Source organism: Lagenorhynchus albirostris, chromosome 8, assembly GCF_949774975.1.
Source record: "Lagenorhynchus albirostris chromosome 8, mLagAlb1.1, whole genome shotgun sequence".
In the NCBI taxonomy this organism is placed as follows: domain Eukaryota; kingdom Metazoa; phylum Chordata; class Mammalia; order Artiodactyla; family Delphinidae; genus Lagenorhynchus; species Lagenorhynchus albirostris.
In genome coordinates, this window is record NC_083102.1 from 93,510,170 (window position 1) to 93,532,389 (window position 22,220).

Consider the following 22,220-nt stretch of genomic DNA (forward strand, 5'->3'; position numbering starts at 1 on the left):
CCATATATATATGTGTTAGCCTACGGTATTTGTCTTTCTTTTTCTGACTTACTTCACTCTGTATGACAGACTCTAGGTCTATCCACCTCATTACAAATAGCTCAATTTCGTTTCTTTTTATGGCTGAGTAATATTCCAGTGTATATATGTGCCACATCTTCTTTATCCATTCATCCGATGATGGGCACTTAGGTTCTTTCCATCTCCGGGCTATTGTAAATAGAGCTGCAATGAACATTTTGGTACGTGACTCTTTTTGAATTTTGGTTTTCTCAGGGTATATGCCCAGTAGTGGGATTGCTGGGTCATATGGTAGTTCTATTTGTAGTTTTTTAAGGAACCTCCATACTGTTCTCCATAGTGGCTGAACCAATTCACATTCCCACCAGCAGTGCAAGAGTGTTCCCTTTTCTCCACACCCTCTCCAGCATTTATTGTTTCTAGATTTTTTGATGATGGCCATTCTGACTGGTGTGAGATGATATCTCATTGTAGTTTTGATTTGCATTTCTCTAATGATTAATGATGTTGAGCATTCTTTCATGTGTTTGTTGGCAGTCTGTATATCTTCTTTGGAGAAATGTCTATTTAGGTCTTCTGCCCATTTTTGGATTGGGTTGTTTGTTTTTTTGTTATTGAGCTGCATGAGCTGCTTGTAAATTTTGGAAATTAATCCTTTGTCAGTTGCTTCATTTGCAAATATTTTCTCCCATTCTGAGGGTTGTCTTTTTGTCTTGTTTATGGTTTCCTTTGCTGTGCAGAAGCTTTTAAGTTTCATTAGGTCCCATTTGTTTATTTTTGTTTTTATTTCCATTTCTCTAGGAGGTGGGTCAAAAAGGATCTTGCTGTGATTTATGTCCTAGAGTGTTCTGCCTATGTTTTCCTCTAAGAGTTTGATAGTTTCTGGCCTTACATTTAGGTCTTTAATCCATTTTGAGCTTATTTTTGTGTATGGTGTTAGGGAGTGATCTAATCTCATACTTTTATATGTACCTGTCCAGTTTTCCCAGCACCACTTATTGAAGAGGCTGTCCTTTCTCCACTGTACATTCCTGCCTCCTTTATCAAAGATAAGGTGACCATATGTGCGTGTTCCAGGACTTTTGAAGACCTAATTCCTCAGATTCATGAAGTATTGAAGGCACAATTGATTACATAAAAATTAGATTAAATGAGAAAGCAATTGAGGCCTAGAAAGATGGTAGAAAACCAAAAACATAGAGAAGATTTTTCAATTACCCAGAGCCATGGGGGGAGGGGAACGGGGGCTGGGGAACCAGATTACAGACTTGTCTTCAACTTACTAGGGTTAGACTTAAGATTTTTCAGTTTATGATGGTATGAAAGTGATAGGCATTCAATAGAAAATGTACTTTGAATTTTGCATTTTTGAACTTTTCTTGGGCCAGTGATGTGCAGTAGATACTCTCTTGTGATTCAGGGCCACGGCAGCAAACAGCTCCCAGTCAGCCACTAGATCTCGAGGGTGAACAACCAAGAGGCTTAAAACCATTCTGTACCCAGGCAACCATTCTGTATTTCACTTTCAGTATTCAATAAGTTACATGAAACATTCAACCCTATATTATAAAATTGGCAATATGTTAGAAGATTTTGCCCAACCGTAGGCTAACATAAGCGTTCTGAGCATGTTTAAGGTAGGCGAGGCTCAGCTGTGATGCTTGGTAGGTTAGGTGTATTAAATGCATTTGTGACTTATGGTGACTTTATCAGGACATAACTGCCTCGTTAAGTCGAGGTAGATCTGTACGTACAAAGGAGTGGCAATTAGACCAACAGCCTACTTCTTGAAACAATGATGAAAGCCACATGACTGTGGAATAATATCATCAAGGTGCCAAAAGAAAAAAACTGTCAGCTTAGAAATGTGTAACCAGTAGAGCTATCTTTCAGAATGAGAGCAAAATAATGTAACTTCTAAGAAGATAAAAACCAAGGGAATTTACTCTAAACAGATGACTATCCTACAGGAAGAGGGAATGCAACCATGGAAGGAAGTCCTATGATTTAAAAAGAAAATGAGCAAAAAATCTGGTAGACATGATGTTAGTTAAAAAAAACATTGAAAACAATATTAATACTGTCTAATTTTTGAATTAAAAAAAGAGATAGAACCAAAATTTTGAACAATAGCATATACTTGTTGTTCCCAATCTGTATGCTGAGGCACCTGTGGCATCCCCATAAATGCACAGGGGTACCAGAAGATGTTAACATTTTCTAAGGGACACAGCAATATCTATTGTACAGCATGGAATGCCAGCTCAAGGCAGTTTATGGTTTCAGTGTTGAATTGTACTACGTTCCTTTTGATTACATTATTTCTTTTTGAAACTGGGTTTTTGGATGGATGTTTCTGTGAAAAAAAAGTACCAAGATAAAATCAATATGAAACAAGAAATGAGAGTGAAAGTATTCAGTTTTATTCCAAGATCTGAGAAGTTGTGCCATGCCTTTCCTTTCAGTTTATGTCTGTTGCTTTTTTCAAATGGCTGCTACGTTATTAGGACACAAATATGTGTTAAGTTGTTTTGACATAATCACTTAATAAACAAAACAAAAGGTTCTTCTTTTTTGCCTAGGAGCATTGTGAAAAAATTACTGAGACATACCAGGAACTGCGAAAATCTGAGAACAACTGGCATGTAATTTGGCATGAGGATAACTGGATTGGTGTTGGTCAGATTTCTGTTTTGTTCAGTTAAATATGCATGTTAAAATTTCTAGAGGAAAAGAATAGTGAAAGTATAGATATATATCTTCAAACTAGGAAATGTGGGAAATCTCAATCAATCTCAAACAAGGCAAAATGGGACTTTACTTTTAACGGTGGGACAGATGGAGGCACTAAGATGCTAGAAATGAATTCAGACATTTTAGTAATCTCAATTCATGTAAATGTGTGAAATCCTCCAGTTAAAAGACAAAGAAAAAATAAGATAAAGACTGTGATTTTTCTATTTTCAAGAGACACACCTAAAACTTAGAAAGGTTGACTGTATAGGCATAAAATGATATATGAAGAAAATAGAAACCAAAATTAAGCTACTTTAACTTTAAAACACTACTTATATGGAATCTAAAAAAAAAATGGTACTGATGAACCTAGTGGCAGGGCAGGAATAAAGATGCAGATGTAGAGAATGGACTTGAGGACGTGGCGGGGGTGAGGGGGGAAGCTGGGGAAAGTGAGAGTAGGATTGCCATATATGCACTACCCAATGTAAAGTAGATAGCTAGTGGGAAGCAGCATATAGCACAGGAAGATAAGCTCAGTGCTCTGCGTTGACCTAGAGGGGCAGGATAGGGAGGGTGGCAGTGAGGCTCAAGAGGGAGGGGATATGGGGATATCTGTATGCATATGGCTGATTAACCTTGTACAACAGAAACTAACAGCATTGTGAAGCAGTTATACTCCAATAAAGATGTATTAAAAATGCATTATTCTGCAACAAGTAACTGCATAATAATACAAATTTCAATTCACCAGGAAGATATAAGAATTCTAAAATTATATGACAAGTAATAAACAATTTTAAGACAGTAAATTTGACAAGTTAGTGGAGTGGTAAAATGCTTGCAAAATATGTATTATTGAAACTTATTCGAGAAAAAATAGAACATTTGAATTGCCCTGTATGATTAAAAGAAGACATTGATAATTAAAAACATTCTCACTAATAAAACACCAGTTGCAGGTGGTTTGTAGGTAAGTTTCCACCAGGTATTGAAGGAAGGACCAGTTAATTCCAATCTTACATAAACACTTTCAGAAAATAGGAAAAGGAGGATTACTGTAGCTCCCTTTATGAATTAAAGTTACTCTTGATACTAAAATTAAACAAGGTCAATACAAGGAAGGAAAATTGCAGGCCAATCTCATGGCAATAGATACAAGAAAATTTTAAACAAAACCTTAGCAAACAGAACTCAAAAATTAGTTTGTTCTTGAAATGTAAGTTTGGTTCAATATTAGAAAATTAGTTAATTCCTCATGTTAACAGATTAATGGAGAAAAATTACATGATCCTCTTAATAAATCGATTAAGATAATTTTATAAAAGTCAACGTCTATGATACAAGTTTTCAACAAACTAGGAATAGATTTCTTAACCTAATAAAGTGTGCCTACAATACCTTGGTGCAAACATAGTGATGAAACATTAAGTGTATTTCCTTTAAAACTGGGAAAAAGATAAAAATGCTTTCTACTAAGACTCCACCAATTTACTAGAAATCCTAGCCAGCAATATAAAAAAATCAAATAAAAGGTATAAGAATTAGAACGGAAAACCAAAACTATAATTATTCAGAGATAATATAATTAATTTTATAGAAAACCTAACAGAATCTACAAATTAATAAGAGTGTTTAGGACTTCCCTGGTGGTGCAGTGGTTAAGAATCCACCCGCCAATGCAGGGGACATGGGTTCCATCCCTGGTCTGGGAAGATCCCACGTGCCACAGAGCAACTAAGCCTGTGTGCCACAACTACTGAGCCTGTGCTCTAGAGCTCGTGAGCCACAACTGCTGAAGCCCATGCACTCTAGGGCCCACGTGCCGCAACTACTGAGCCCGTGTGCTGCAACTACTGAAGCCCGCATGCCTAGAGCCTGCGCTCCGCAACAAGAGAAGCCACCGCAATGAGAAGCCTGCACACTGCAACGAAGAGTAGCCCCGGCTCTCAGCAACTAGAGAAAGCCTGCATGTAGCAATGAAGACCCAAAGCAGGCAAAAAAAAAGAGAAAAGAGTGTTTGCCAGATATAAAATAAAAATTTTAAAGTTAATTTCATTTCTATATGCTAGCAATAAATGAAGTTTTCTATTAAAAAATGATTCATTTTACCGTATCAGCTAAAATAGATTGTTTTTGTTAGGGATAAAGCTAACGAAAAATGTGTAAATCCTTTATGGAAAAATGCTTATACTTTATACAAATATTAAAAACGACTTAAATAAATGGAAATTATTAAAGTAAATGTTTAATGGGGAGTACAGTAACATTAACATTGTAAGGTTACTATTTCTGCCCAATGGGGTTTTCCTGGAATTTGACAGGTTGACGTTAAAATTTATAGAGAAGAGTAAAGGGCCAGGAACCCCTGAAGACAAAGGATAAGGCAGGGGTTGGGTGAGGACCTTGACAAATGAAGCACTGGTACTTATGATAAATCTACAGTGATTTAGTCAGTGTGGTGTCGGCAGTGCGGCAGACAAACAGACCCTTAGGACAGGACAAAGAGCCCAACACGTGTAGAAATGATCTGCAGCAGAGCTAGTATTGCAGATTCAGAAGGAAAAGAAGGACTGCTCAAAATTGTTCTAAGGGAAAAAACGAAATCAAATTCCTTTTCATGTTATACACAAAATTCAATTCAGTTTTTCAAAAAACAAACTATGGAAATCCAAATTTAAAACATCTGAAAATAAAACTTTTTATTTTTGAGAAAATTGTAGATTCTCACGCAGTTGTAAGAAATAATACAGAGAGATCTCATGCACCTTTTACCCTGGTTCCGGGAAGGGTAACATCTTGCAAAACTATCTTACAACATCCCAACCAGGATATTGACGTTGATACAGTCAAGATACAGAACAGTTCCATCACAAGAATCCCTCTTGTTGCCTTTTTAAAGCCACACCCACCTTCCTCTCCTCCACTCCCATCTCTTCTCTAACCTTGACCACTAATCTATTCTCTATTTCTAGAATTTTATGATTTCAAGAATGCTATGTAAATGGAATTATATACTATGTAACCCTTGGGGGCTGGCCATTTTCACTCAGCATAATTCCCTCAAGATTCATACAGGTTGCTGTATGAGTCAATAGTCTGTTCCTTTTCATCGTCTGCGAGTATTTCATACTATGGATGTACTGCAGTTGGCTTAATGATTCACTGGTTGAAGGACATCTGTGCTGTTTCCAATTTTTGGCTATTACAAATAAAGCTCTATGAACATTGAAGTGCAGTTTTTTGTATGAACATAACTTTGACTTTATCAAGGAGAAATGCTCAGGAATGCAACTGCTGGGTCGTATGCAGCTGCACGTTTACTTTTTAAAACACTGCCAAGCTGTTTTCCACAATGGCTATCCCATTTTACATTCTCACCAGAAATGTATGAGTGATCCAGTTTCTCTTTGCCAATATTTGCTGTCACTTTAAAAAATCGTGGCCATTCTGATAGATGTATAGTAATATCTCCTTGTGCTTTTAATTTGCAACTCTCTAATGGTTAATGAGATTGAACATCTCTTCATGTGCTTATTTACCATCAGTATAGCCTCTTTAGTGAAATGTCTGTTTATGTCTTTTGCCTGTTTTCTAATTAGAGTGCTTTTTACTCTTAGGTTGTAAGAATTCTTTATATATATACCAGATATTAGTCCTTTATCAGATATATTGCTTGCAAATATTTCTCCTGGTCTTAGCTTTTTTCATCCCCTTAACATGATCTTTTGTAGAGCAATACCAAAGATTCTTTTCTAAATTTTACAGTTTTAAATTATTCAGTGAAGTCCATGATCCACTTTGAGTTAACTTTTGTATGAGTTATGAGATGAGATTTAGGTTGGGGTGTTTTTTTGTTTTTTTTTCTTCCTAATTGTTCCAATACCACTTGTTGAGGAGTCTATCCTTCTTCCTTTACACCTTTGTCAGGTATTATTTGGGCATATTTGTGTGGTTATATGTCTGACATCTATTCTGTTCCATCGATTTATGTGTTTATCCCTGTGCCAATACCATACTCTCTTAAAGTATATAGCAACTATATAGTATACCTTAATATCAGGTAGACTGATTCCCTTTCACTTTATTCTTATTTAAGCTATTCTGGGTCCTGTGTCTTTCCAAATAAATTTTAGAATAAGCTTCTTTATATACACAGAAAACTTTGCTGGGATTTTGGTAAGAATTGCATAAACCTATAGATAAATCTGAGGAGAACTGACATCTTTACTGCCTTGAGTCTTCCAGTCCAAGAACATGGTGTGCTTCTCCATTTATTTAAGTCCCCTTTGATTTCTTTCATCAGCACGTGAGTGAGAAATAAAGCCGTAATATTTTCAATTTATGTTCCAATGAGGGATTCATAACTGGGATATGTAGAGAACTCTATGAATCAATGAGAAAAAAATAATTAAGCCAATAGAAAAACATGCAAATGACTTGAACAAGCGATTCACTGAAGAAATATAAATAGCTATTAAGCAGGGAAAATATACTCAACCTTATTGGTAATCAAGAAAATAAAATCTAAAGCCTCAATAAGATAATATTTCACAGTGATTAGACTGGCAAAATCTAAAAACTCTGATGATATCAAGTTTTGCTAAGGATGTAAAGCAACTGAAAATAATATTCATTGCTGGTGGGAATGGTTGGTAAACCAATTAGAAAAATAAGTTGAAATTACCTAACAAGTTGAGGTGCATGTGCTCTAAGTCTTAGCCATTCTAGCTCTAGGTGTATGTTGCATGAAGAGATGGGTTAATAGCAGCATTGCTTGTCATGGTGAAATAACTGGAAACAGCGTAAGAGCAGAATGAATTAATACATTACGATACATTTGTATAATAGTATACATTAATGGCCATAAGTGGCCCGTGGCCACAAGCTTCAAAATAGATGAATCTCACTAACAATGTTAAGAGAAAAAGCAAATCAGAGAAGAATACATACTTATGATTTCACTGATATACATGTTATAAATAGGTGGAAACAAGCACTAAATTGTTAGAGAAAATGAATATGGAGTGCAAATATTTTAAAAGTAAGGAAATGATAAAAAATTTAGGAGAGTGATTATTTGGGGATAGAGGAGGGAGGGACTGGGACAGACTTGGGGCTTTAAACATTTTGGTGATGTTCTGTGTCTTAAGCTGGGTGTTGGGTGCATGGGTGTTCATTTTGTTAGCGCTCAAACAATAATATGTATTATAATACCTCTTTGGATGATTAGTATTCATATTTTTAATTAGAGAAAAGAAGGAAAAGTCTGAGTCGTGTGCATCATTAGCACCAGAAAAAAAGGTTACAGTAGTTGTTTCAAAAGAAATAAGAAAACCGAAATGTCAGCATTTAAATCTGATTTCCATTATGTAAGTAAAGTTAGGCGATTACATGTCAGTTCTTTAATGAATTTATATGTTATTTTTGCATTTTTTGTAGTCATAGTTTTCAGTGACAGTTGAATTAACTTTGAATTTGTTAATTGTAAGTTATGCCTTTGATTATGTAACTTTCCAAGTATTATTCCAAGGTTATTTTCTATTGAGCTAAAGGAATGACTACACTGATAAAATATACTATACAATAAATGAGATTACTCCAGTGCTTCTTTTGCTTCCTAAGGTGCTATTGCATATTTTGAAAATGGTTGTCTGAGTTTTCCCAACGAATAAGAATGCTATGATTACTGTCTTCAAGTGTGGCAGATGGACTGTACATGTGTAATGTGCGTGCCCGTTGTTTCTGCTGAATTCATAGGTCACCCTTTTTGGGTTTTCTTCATGGTTAATGGCCACGATCCTTGCAGAGCTTCTTCAGCGTGGCCTCTGGAATGCGCAGTATCTAGGACAGATTCAACATCACCTGGAAAGCTTTAGGAAACTGAGGGAATTGCAGGGCAACAATGGGACTTAAAAACTAAGTTCTTAAAAGTGAATATATTTTGGAAGCCCAGTAAAATAGTTCTGTGTCTTGAGAACTTTAGGTATTTATTAAAAGCTTAAAACAGAGAACTCCCTACAACTCGCCCACCCATATAATGAAGAAACCAGGAGGAGCTACTTGCTACTTAATTAAACAAACAAACAAACAAATAAATAAATTTAATTCAATAGATCCTACAAAATACTATTGAGCATCTACCAGATAGTGCCAGATAATGTTCAAGGCACTGGAAATATAACAGAGAACTAAACAGATATTATGTAATAATAATAGACCAGTGTGTATCGTTTAATTCAGAAGTCTCCCTTACAGGCCTATAAGCTTTTTGAGGGCAAGGACCTTGCTTGTTCTGTGACCCAGTTTTTCTTTTCCTTAGCACTTAACAATGTCCAGCACATTCATATGCATTTAATACTTATTATTAATCATGACCGTTAATACATTTAACGTTTGTTTGTTGCATGAGTGAATGTGTCCCAGAGCCACACAGCTCATCCTTGGTGGAGCCAGAGTTTAACCTAGTCTTTCAATAATGATAAACAGTTGCCATTAATTTTGAGCTTACTCTGTCCAAGGCACCGTGCTCACCGCTCTACAATCCTCATCTCACTTAATCCTTACAAATGCCTGAGATACAGGTATCATTGCCCCCTTTTGACTGAGGAGGGTTCTGAGCCTCAGAGAACTTGTGTCTTGCCCAAGGTCACCCTCTAGGTCTGTCCCCTTCAATATCTGCGCTAGGCTGGGACCAAAATCCTTCCTCTTTCCACAGCCTTTATTTCTGTGGGAGCCGGACTATCCTTGGCTACCTAGAAGGGAACACTTCAGTTCATTAATTAATTGGGCTGCATGGTGCAAAGCCAGCCATTTGGCGGATTACCTGTCCCCTCCCCCCAATGAACTGACTGATTTGTTTTACAGAATTGACCACATCAGCTAGTTATTTTAATGGTAAATCAAATTACGCTTATCTACTTTTTTCTTTTACTAAGTGTCCAGCTGGCTAAGAGTTTAGGATCAGATACGCCTAAATTATAATCCAAGGTCAGCCACTTATTAATTATGAAACCTTGGGCAAGTATTTAACCTCTTTAGGCTTCCATCACTTTATCAGTGGAAATGCAGGTGATAGTAATTCTACCTAGTCTAGTTAATCGTCTCACTAAGAGGTAACTCTTTAGCTCCTAACACAGTGCCTGACCCTTAAGGAGTTTTGTTGAGCGATAGCCGCCATTATTATATTTATCATTGTAATTGTCAACCTAATGTTTTATTTCAATATCTTCTTTGTTCTGTGACTTTTACTGACCTCCTTGACCTACAACCTCAGCTTCCTTCTAAGGTAGACAGAGTTAGTTACTTTTTGCTCATTGGATATTACTCCTTCATTATGGAACATACACTGTTATAAAAATTGGCTCAAGTCTCATTGCCTACCTTCCAATTATAGGCACTGTGAATGCCAGTTCATTCATCTTTTTTAGTCTCAGCCCTTCTATATCGTCTAGTATGTAGGTGCTCTATGATGTTTGTCAAATTGAATGGATAGGTCATGTCTCTATTCATAGTGAATGGATAGATCGATTATCTTTTGTGTATCATTGTTAATGTCATTGAGGGTATTACATTGATTTTTTTTTTGGCATGTTGGGTCTTTGTTGCTGCGCACGGGCTTTCTCTAGTTGTTACTCTTCATTGTGGTGCGCGGGCTTCTCACTTGTGGTGGCTTCTCTTGTTGCAGAGCACGGGCCCTAGAGCACGCGGGCTTCAGTTGTTGTGGTGCACGGGCTCAGTAGTTGTGGTGCGCGGGCTCTAGAGCACAGGCTCAGTAGTTGTGGCGCATGGGCTTAGTTACTCCGCGGCATGTGGGATCTCCCCGGACCAGGGGTGGAACCTGTGTCCCCTGCACTGGCAGGCGGATTTCTAACCATTGCGCCACCAGGGAGGCCCCCATTGATTTTTGATAAGGTCTTCACCCATATCATTTGTGTCCATCTTTTAATGCCGGCACTCTTTTTATTTGAATATGGCTTGCTAATTCTACTCTGGACTCAGATCTCTTGCTTTCCGTAGAGATTTCCACTGCTTATATAGTGAGTATTGATTTTTGGTTTTTTCAACGTTTTTCTTCTTGCTACTGCTGTATTACAGACTTTTTGCTGCCATTCCTGCCACAGGACTTTATAAAAAGACTTTCTCACTTCCACTTCAAATTTTACTTCCCACATTGCTTTAAGGTATACATTTTTCTCTTCCCCCCCATCATTAATACATTACCATTTGACTCTGTCATTAGGCTGTCAATCTGTTAAACTCTTGAAGAAGAGAGACCTTATTTTAAATAGGCCTGATACTGTGCTGGAGAGATGGGTGCAGTGTCTACAATTCTATTCTTGTCAAGAATAGGCTTTTGAAATTTCAAGAAGAAATGAAATTTAGAAGAGCTACCAATCCATGAAAGATCGAAGGAGGATAAAATAAGTAAGAGAAGGACAAAATCCACATCAGAGTTCTTGGGAAGGCCCCTTGCCTTATTTTAAAATAACTAATTATGAAACAAAGAATACCCTGAATGGCCAAACTGCGGATCCAGGCATGAAATTCCCTTCAAGGAAAATGGCAGTTTGAGGTCCCTAAGGCTGAGGGTCCCCATTCCGTTGTTAGTAGTCAGAAAAAGAAGCACTTTGCACTTGAATTTCTTGGTTAAGGTAGTAGAGAATGGGGCGTTGCACCTGGATGAGGAAAGGAAAAGGAAACATTTAGTAACTATTCCCAAAGAAATGTCATACAAATGGTGACAAGTGGCAGTTCCTGCATTTCCGGTGAAGTTAGGATGCGACACAGGCCTGAAGTGCAGCGGGAGAGAGTTATGTGAAAATCCAGACAGACTGCCTGGGTTCTGAGATTCTTGAATATGTTATGAAGCAGAGCAGGACTTGCCCCACAAACAAGGCTGGAGAGTTTTCCAAGGTTCCGAGTCATCAGGCAGGTTTCCAGTCATCACAGCAGTGCCACAGCCTCAGTTGTTCTGAGATAATCTGACCTGATTCATGAAGAAAGCCAATGGAATTTGGTGGACCTCAGACTTCACATAAAAAGGTGGGTGGCAACCAAGCAGGGAGATAAGTCAATTCTTTCTGAAGATGGGAGCTCAGACTAGCCCATTTGCCTCGTAATTGTATAAAATACTACAGCAAATGAGAGGCTGCAGTTACCTTCCTTTCAAGCGTAAGAAGAATTTGCATTTCTTCTTAAAACTGAACGATTGTCAATGCAAAGGAATTGATCCAGTTAGATAAGAAAGTTTCATATTGGAATTATCACCTATAGACAGCAGTGAGGGTTAGAGCTGAAGGAACTACACTCCTTAAGCTGCTTCCATGAAAAACTTCAATCAACTGCTAGCTTTTGCTTTACAAACTTTGACGTATGTCCCTTGACCTTTAACAACTACCCCTTCACGTTTGACACTTAACGCTTGCTACATGATTAAAATTCAGCGTTAATTAATTTTAACACTATCAGTTAAGTTATATTTAGCTGAGAACACTCACTTTTGTCTTTTGTGAGTAGCACTGCAGCGTTATTACAAAGAGGTAGTCAGGAGGGCAACAGAGATACGAGAAGAGAAGAATGATTCAGTGTGCAGATAATTGTTTCGAGTGAAATTTAGCGTGGTATTTTTGTTCCTGTCCTCAGTAGAACTGAGATTTAGCACCTCGCGTTGGCTTTTAGCCCTCACCCCCACGAAGGAGGAGGCTGTGCTGGGCGGGTGCTGAGAATGAGGCACACCAGAATTAAATTATAGCACAGCTCGAACACCGGCAAGAATTTTCTCTGGCCAGCTCTTGGGTGCAAAACTGGCAATTCCAAAAGAAAGGCAAGGCATCCCTGGAAAGATCTCCTTATGGTGTGGCATCACCCTTAATGGGGAGGTTTGACATGGTCGTGTCAAGAGCATCACCCCCAAAGTGGCGACCATTCCCAAAGAAAACAGTGGAAGCCAGGATGTTTAGCCATAGCAGAGTTATAGTTCTAACCTTAAAAAGTCATCCAGGAGGTTGTCGTATGGATGGCTTATTCCGTAACGTGACCAATAAGCTCACCGGAAATAGATGAAAGCCAAGAAATGTGTCCTCTCTCCCTGAGTATTCCAAGTGAGAAAACACTTTTATTGGTTTATTTATTTCGTGCTCTTTTGCTCTGTGGAAAGATTATGATAAGCATAAGCATGTGTAGATCTTGCTTTTACCTGAGGCTCAAAATGCTAGAGAACCATTACTACTGCTACTCTTTGGGATATTAGCATGAAATTGTGGTCCACAAGTTCACAGGGCCACTGAAATACTTCTTTGTATGGAACAGGAAGAGAGAAGCTCTGCATTTGGTAGATAGTGCAGGTGAAGCACTATTCATATGTACGTCACCCATATGTGTCTCACTGAAGATCCAGTAATAGTAATAAAAAACTGAATTGGGGGGTTCTTTGAAACAGTATACTCAGGTAGCCTCCAGTTGTTAAAAACTAAACTAACAAAAGAAGACAACTTTGTAGCATTTTCCTTTGCGTATGACAGAACACTTTGCCTCCAGTAATTCATGTTTTATGTTCTAGAATCTAGTTTCATACCCTCATCTCATCCTTTACCTACAGCTGGAGGGCACTTGATCTCTGGCAGATTTTCTTTTCCTGCCCACCCCCCTGGGAAAAACTACAGCCAAGGACTTATGTAGTTTAAAGGATTTAAACTACGGTGCCAAGGATTTAAGTAGCTCTGTTTCCGTAGCCGAGCAATTCAGCATCAAGTCACATTTCTCTTGGTTGGGCTCTGCTAGAATGTCCCTGTCCTAGTAACTGCCTTGAGTCTTAACTCCGAGGTCAAGTCTACCTTGTGTTCTTGATGGGACACCAAATACCTATCTTGGTCCAATGCATGAGATCGAGTCAGCCCTCTAGGATGGGGTTCCTGGCTTTTTGTTTTCTCAGTTGTCTCCATCCCCCTGACTCCAGGGTAGTGGAGTCCTAGTTATGAAACCTAGTCTTATGAGTAAGACCTTGTTACCACTGAGAACATCTCTGGTTTCAGTCTCCTGCTCAGGCCTCTGACCTGGTCCTACGCTGTATTCCCTGTCAGCTGTCTCTGCTCATTGCTTGTCACAGCAGCTCTGATCTGTCTACTTCCCACAGTCACTGGGCCTTCTGGATACTCTGATTCACCTTTCAAACTGGACTGACTCCCCACCCCTTCCGCTGAATAAACTTCCAGGGCTCCAGTTCCTGGTTCCTCCCATCCTGTCCTTCTGCAGTTGACCTTGGCCCAATCCTGCTATGAGGTCTTGCAGGCAAAGGCTGAGCTTTAATATTCAGAGGATCAAGCATAGATGAAAGGGGGAAAATCATACCCTATATTTAGGAGCAAATAACATTTTTAAGGGTGGGAAGACTTTATAAAAGTCAAGTTTGCTAGCCCTTGAGTCTTCTAATTCTTTTTGGCTTCACTGGGTTTAATATAAGATGGAAACATTTTAACCTCAAATATTTACTTTCAAAGTAACATTTCAAGTGAGAGAGTAGCATGGACATACATCTACCAAATGAAAAATAGGTAGCTAGTGGGAAGCAGCTGTATTGCACGGGGAGATCAGCTCGGTGCTTTGTGAGCACCTAGAGGGGTGGGATAGGGAGGGTGGGAGGGAGACGCAAGAGGAAGGGGTTATGGGGATATATGTATACATATAGCTGATTCACTTTGTTATACAGCAGCAACTAACACAACATTGTAAAGCAATTATACTCCAATAAAGATGTTAAAACAAATCTGTTTTGCAATATCTTTCTTCAATGGATTGAACAGGTGGCTTTGCATATTCCTTGAGATTGAAGATAATTTTACTTTGTAAGTTATTTTTCTCTCTGTTTTTACATTTTAAGGTGTTGCACAATGGCCTCGTTATGGAGATGAAACATCCGACTGTGGGGAAGATATCAGTCCCAGGTTTGAAATTTTTTATTTTTCTTAACTCCTTCCTTCATGAACTTGTCCCTTGTGCTGATCACTGCAAGTAGTTGATGACCCTCCAAACAACTTGTCAAGACATTATCTAAACTTTTCATTTTGGGTAAAAGGGGAACCCTAGAATCACACCCACAAGCGTGTTTGCTGAGCCTGTGGACTTGTGTCTTCACTCTGTCTGGGTGACAAAAAAATGCTTGTATTACCTAACTCCATTCTGTGGAATCACGTACTCACACAAGTGCTTTATGGCCAACAGATAGATGGCGATAGATATGGAAAGTGTTCTGAAGTTACGCTTGGTTTGTATGAGAATGAGAAAGAAAGGCAGGCACCATAGAGGTGGTGTCCAAGCAAGGCTACTGACTGCTCAGGCCAGGGCATTTTTTTTTTTCTTTTTTTTTTTTCTGAACTGTGGTTTAAGGTATGGATCTTAGCTTTGTCGATCAAGAAACTAAATGTTTTCAGTAAACTCAGAATATATTGAATTTTTGTAACTTGACTCATGCCAAACAAACTCACTGAAGACATTTTGGCCTTAAGCCAAAGTGCCAGGTTTTTCACTTCTAGGGAGAAACCTCAGGCCTGACTCTCAGAGCATCCAAACTGTAGTGAAAGCTTATGATCGACCTATTGGCCCCAACAGACTGCACTTCTCTAGTGATCGTGACATTACCGTTCCTCAGATCTGCTGTCTCTACTCTGGTCATTGCTAGAAAGACACTCCACACTTGTCCATCGCATCCCTATTTTCTAGGCTATACACAAATCATACACATTTTTTTTTTCTCTGCTTTTGACAGAGAATAAGGAAATTAGTTAGAATATAACTTTGGTCATTGTTTTCCTGAAACTATATCCTGGTCGCCTTGCTTGAAATTTGGGTATTTCCCAAATCCCTCAGTCACATCTGTCAAATGACATAAGTATTTACTTCTATAGGTATCAGATCTCATTTCTTGAATAACTGCTATTGTTAAGTTGGTTGTGGGTATAACCTAATTGTAAGATTTGGGATCAGCTGGATAATAATGTCCTAGAACAGATCAGATCATGGCCACTGGCCAACAAAAAGAATGAGAGGAAGGAAGTATGATGAATAAAGCAAATTGAAGGAGAAAGTTCTGATATTCAGGAGTATAAGGAACGTTATACATGAATTAAGGGAGGTAACTAAGAGAGAGAGCAGGTATAAGCATATCAGAAACTGGGATCACATGTTAACAGGGAAATGCTATATGGCATAGAAAAGTAGTGGAAAAAAAGCATGTTGATAAAAGCTGAGAAAGTCATTTATTCATTTATATTATTGAGTATGTACTATGTGCCAGGCTCTGGGTCCTGGGAATGCAAAAGTAAACCAGGCAACTTGGCCCTTGGCCACATGAAGCTCATACTCAATGGAAAGTCATATAGTAAAAGCAACCAACAAATGTTTCTGTAACTGTAAGTCATGATACGTGCAAAGAAGGAGTATGAACAGTGTGCTTCGTAGAGAGCAACAGGGACAGAGGGACCTGTGATAGTTTAGATTGATCAGAAAAAGCCTCTCTGAGAGGATGACTTGGACACTGAGAATTGAAGGAGAGTTAGAAGTTGACATTGAAGAATAGGGGAAGAGCATTCGAGCAGAGGGACCAGCTTATGAGAAGGCTCTGAAGTGGGAAAGAGCTGGGTATGCTTTAAACGAGAACGGAAAGTGAGGAAAGATTTCTCCAAAGAAGACACACAGATGGCCAACAAACACATGAAAAGATGCGCAACATCGCTCAGAGACATGCAGAACCACAATGAGGTATCATCTCTCACTGGTCAGAATGGCCATCATCAAAATATCTACAAACAATAAATGCTGGAGAGGGTGTGGAGAAAAGGGAACCCTCCTACACTGTTGGTGGGAATGTAAATTAGTGCAGCCACTGTGGAGAACAGTTTGGAGGTTCCTTAAAAACATAAAAATAGAACTACCATATGACCCAGCAATCCCACTACTGGGCATATACCCTGAGAAAATTCAAATTTTCTCAAAATTCAAAAAGAGTCATGTACCCCAATGTTCATTGCTGCTCTATGTACAAGAGCCAGGACATGGAAGCAACCTAAGTGTCCATAGACAGATGAATGGATAAAGAAGACATGGCACATATATACAATGGAATATTACTCAGCCATAAAAAATGAACGAAATTGAGTTATTATGTGTAATGAGGTGGATGGGCCTAGAGTCTGTCATACAGAGTGAAGTACGTCAGAAAGAGAAAAACAAATACCATATGCTAACTCACATATATGGAATCTAAAAAAACGGTACTGATGAACCTAGTGGCAGGGCAGGAATAAAGATGCAGATGTAGAGAACGGGCTTGAGGACACGGAGGGGAAGGGGAAGCTGGGACAAAGTGAGAGAGTAGCATTGACATATATACACAACCAAATGTAAAATGTAAAATGCAACAGTGGGAAGCTGTTGCATCGCACAGGGAGATCAGCTTGATGCTTTGTGACCACCTTAGAGGGGTGGGATAAGGAGGGTGGGAGGGAGGCTCAGGAGGGAGGGAATATGGGGATACATGTATACACATAGTTGATTCACTTTGTTTGTTGTACAGCAGAAACTAACACAACATTATAAAGCAATTATACTCCAATAAAGATAAAAAAATTAAAAAATTAAAAATTAAATAATAAAGAAGTAGTGAAGAAAGAGGGGCAGGAATGGAGACTGAAGAGAGAAGCAGAGCCTCAAGGCCCCACTAGGTTTAGTTTTACTCTAGTTTTAAGCAGAGGAGTGAAATGACACAACTTGTAACTTAAAGCAGGGAGTCAAGTTAGGAAGTTATTACAAGACTTCAGGTTACAGTCGGCATCTGAAATTAAGGACGTGGTAATAGCGAGAAAGAGAAGGGGGTAGTCAAAGCAAAAAAATGTGATCATAGTGCTCTCAGTATGAGAAGACTTTAAAAAGCATTTTGTCCAGTAGTTTTTGACTTTAATTTTTAAACAGTGGAACTGATTTCTCAAATGAAGTCTAACTATCTAAAACAGATCAAAGTCGAATTTTGCAATTGATAAGTTAGCACTCCAACTCTTTACCTTTTTTCCCCTGCTTTCATCATGCTATACTCCTCCAAACACCTCTTTGGAACCATGGGTCCCTAAAGAATAATTCAAGAAACACCGATCTAATTTAATTCCACAGGTTTACAGATGAGGTCATACCACATTGATATCCCCAACACATGAGAGAATAAGATAAACATTTGAAAGTTAATAACAGTTATTAGCATGATAGTAAGGAAAAAAGTAAGTCAGAGGCCAACCTAGAATGAACTCATTGGATGTAACTCTCTATCAGTCAGATGTGCATTTACTGACTTTCCTTGGTAAATAAATAAACAATCAATCAAGAAGGAAATATTTTTTCAGACTCCTAAAGGAGAATGCATACCTCTTTTGCTCACTTTAATGTATGTGTATCAGTTAGCTATTCTCACAATAATGCTGTGTAACAAATAATCACAAAAATCTCAGTAACATTCAAGCATAAGCATTATTTATTCCGTGCATGTGGATTGGATGGTAGATGACTGATCTAGGCTGGACTTGCCTGGGTGGCTTTGCTTCTGGATTGCAGGTCTGGCTGGACTTGGCTCCAGTGTGAGTTAGACCCAGTTCTGCTCCATGTGCCTCTCATTTCTTCTCATGGCAATGCCAGAAGAGCAAGAAGGCAAACAGAAACCCCAATGCCACTTAAGAGCTTTTGCAGAACTAACAGACCCTTCTGCCCACAACTCATTGGCCAAAGCAAGTGTTAGGCTATATGGGGTTGGGGAAAATATATCTCTCTTTTTAAGAGAAACTGTAAAGTTACATGGTGAAGGCATGGGCAGAGGGAGGGGTAAATAACTAGGGCCCAAAGTTCAATTTACTACAATATAATTCTCAGGTTTACAGCAATCTCTTTTTAATCTCCTTTTGCAAATTTTTATTTTTGTTTCTTTAATTTTTATAGGGCTTAGGCATCTTGTTGGTATATCTATCTTATTGACTGACCTTATATTCTCTCTATAGAATTACCAACAAAGGGAGTCTCAGATTTGAGATGAAATGGATGTGTTTAGATTATTTTTGGAATTAGTATCTGAGTGTCTGTGGAGGGCAGCACATCCGGACTCCCCATGAAGGGGAGAGACAATTCTGCTCATAGACATAAGATAAGAAGTTGCTATTGTATCTCCTAATTCAGTGTATCCCAGTAAGAGACCACTCAGACAGGATGAGATATTAAATGCAAAGAGAATTTATCAGTAAATAATTTAAAATTTTCCTGTGGTTTGTCCTTTTCATTGATATTATTTACGGATGATAGTTCCGCCTTTTTTTGTAAGGAATGTCCTCATTGGGAACCTCATGGATGCTGTAGAAATAACTCAGATTCTCCCACAATGCCTCAGTGAGGCGAATCTACCAAAACAGGACAGGTGGGTGTAGTTAAAAGTGGTGTTTATGCTGCACTGTTTTCTAGTTAGCCAGTGGACACACATTTTGGGATTCATTAAATGTAGTTCTGCTGATTTACATATATGTCTGCATCTTTATATTTACAGTGAAAATCATAATTAAAACTACTTATTTATATTACCTTTGTTATTAATGAATCTCTTGTGAACAGTACTGAATTTTCTACATGTCGCACTAATTTGCCTGAAGGATTTTCCATCTTAGTCATTATGAGAAATTTGTCTCTTGGAGAACAGAGTTTATGGCACCTTTTTTAGAGATGTGTAAATCCACAGCAGTCCCTCAGATTCTCACATTAGAATTCCTGTATAGGCGAGTGCTCATTGATTAAAACCTTAAAGGTGCTCGTCCACCAATGTTGAAGACACTTTGAACAGGAACGGGAAATTATTTACCTCTTCAGAATTTCTTTCTGCTACTTAAATAATTATTGTCAGCACTTAATACATTGTTCCAATATTTGTAACCATTACCAATATTAAAATAATAAATGAAGTAGTATAGTCCAGACGATCTCCTTTATTAATTTATATCTATTGTAACATGCTCCCTTTTCATATAGTTTCCCACCACCTCCAATCTCTAGTAAACAGTTAAGACAGAAATTTCATTTGTGTATATACGTGTCATAGTTAAAACATGCAAACTAGTTAATAGTCATGAATTATCTCTAAATATGAAATGTAGTTCTGCTAATACTATCATTCTTTCATTCTTGTTTATTAAACTACTCTCTCATTCGACCTTTAAATCCTATTTTACAGTTAAAGGTAGAAAGATACAAAGAAAACTAGTTATTAGTTGGAGTATAAATGAGAAGATGCATTGTATCTCTTTGCCCAGCTTAAGTAATCTGGTGTTCTGTGAGTCCCTGGTGAGTGGAGTAGTCAGTCAGTAGTTTTAGCTTACCATTCGTTTAGTGACAGAAGTGTCAGCACAGTGGGCACAGTCTACTAATTTGCTCATAATTAACTAAGGTAACCTGGTTGAGTGCTAAAACCTTAAACACACCCACACTCACACACACAACTTAACTCACTAAACCTACCGTGTCCCATACGTTATATGAAGCTCTGGTGTTAGGGCTGTACCCAGACCGGGCCCAGTCACTCATGGAGCTTACAGTTTGCCAGGAAATTTTTTTGTTATTCTGAATAATAAATTCAGAAAAGTGAGATGGGCGTTTCCGTGGAGAACCAGAGGCAACAGCAGGATGGCCTGAAAGCGCAGATGAGGGAGGCCTCACCTAGAGCGTGGGATCAGCAAAGGTGTCCCTGAGAATGAAATGTAAGCAGACACGTGACCTACGACCAGTTGTCAGCTGGGTCAAACTGGTGTGGGCTGAGGGAGGGACGGGGAGGTGCTGAGCCTGGCGCTGGAGGAGCTGAGAAAGGGCAGGAATGGAGATGATCCTGGAGAGGTAGCCAGAGGCCAGGAGAATAAGACCTCAGATAGAGCTAATGGTCACATTACAAACAGATCAAAATGTAAAGGAGATCTATGCTGAGGTCTCAGGTCTCTACTCTCTGGGGGTGAAGTGGGACCCAGAGGAGGAAATTGGGAGGAATCTCAAACGTGGTTTGGCAGGTGTTCTCACTGACTGCTTTTAGGTGTAATTTCTAAAATGCTTCTAACTCCATTGAAAATTTTTATAAAACTTCTAATGTCCTGAATTTTAAACTGTGAAATTGATAAAATTCTCATTTGTTAATTACGGAGGTGAAGAAGGACATTAAAGGTCGTACCACATTTCCTCAGTAAGAGATGGGCCATCATATAAACATCACGTTATTTGTGATTTTAGTGGGAAGATCTTACACTAGTTATCACATTCCAAAGACTGCCACTTTCCACTGAGCCATTCACTAGTTGCATCTTCTTATAATACTGCTGGCTATTGGCCTTTTAGCCAGAAAGGAACACGTTGTCCTTCCGGGTACTGTGTAGATGCCAGAACAGCCTTGGTGCTGAGTTCCAAACTTCAAAGGATGTCACTGAAATAGAGTTTGATGCATACCTCTAGTTTCTCACCATAACCTTTTACCAATACCTCCCCGTAAATGTGCACGGTGGTCATTTGATTCCAGCAGCACTTCTGGGAAGTATTTGAGTGGTGAGTGTGTCAGGGCTGTGAGAGGGAAGCCGTCTTCTATCATGCAAAATGATTTTAAATTGAATTACCCTTGCCTGCTGGTCCCTTGATCTGTGTTTTCAGAAAGCAGCTCTAAGTTCTTTTAAATAAAACTTTTCTTAAGTTTTTCCCCACAGTATTTTAATGTTTGGAACCTGCAACAAATTTTAGCTAGTGAGCGTTGGATAGAGGAAGAACAGTCACCACTATGAATTAATGTAGCTCAAACCAAAGTATTCAAATATTGACATTTGGATTTTTATAGTGACTTTCTAAGAAGCTGAATGTACTTCTTTATTTGATTATCTAACATACTGTATTTCCAAATGTTTTGCAAGACTTTTTATACGTGATGATCTAAGACACCTTTCTTTTGTAAAGCTCCTGAAGGGCAAAGATGCTGTCATTTAAACTCTAACCAGCACCCTCTGTACCAAGGAAGTACCTAACAGACGTTTTCTGGATGATGATTAGGATAAAAAAGCTACTAGATGAAAAATAACTGAAAAGATGATTTGTGACAATTTAAAGCAGTATGCATTTTTTTATGAACAGATTGACTACCTGTGGAAGCTATCTGAAAGAGATCTGTTTTACTTCTTAGTTTGTTTCCAGTTTGAAGTACATATACTAGACGGAGTCACCACCTAGTCTCTGGCATGGTTGCAGATCTTCCTCTCTGTGCTATCCATGCCTTCAGCTTTCCCCGTTACTTTTAGCTTTTTTTCCCCTTTACATAGAAAATTAGATGATGCTTCTGAAATCACAAATCCTCAAAGTTTAGTTAAATTTCAGTAATGGATAACAGCAATGGGGAAAGCTGTCACAAATCTTACTAGGGAAAAAGACAA

The 22,220-nt window shown here is 38.4% G+C and overlaps 1 protein-coding gene across 2 annotated transcripts in view; it reads left to right on the forward strand.

Moving 5' to 3' along the window:
* The window catches only part of SUGCT (succinyl-CoA:glutarate-CoA transferase), a 684,774-nt gene that overhangs the window by 567,402 nt on the left and 95,152 nt on the right, over positions 1-22,220 (forward strand). For both annotated transcript variants that reach the window (XM_060156214.1, XM_060156215.1), the window contains one exon: positions 14,636-14,699. In XM_060156214.1, the coding sequence (XP_060012197.1) occupies positions 14,636-14,699 (64 nt within the window). The remainder of the gene's footprint in view (positions 1-14,635; positions 14,700-22,220) is intronic.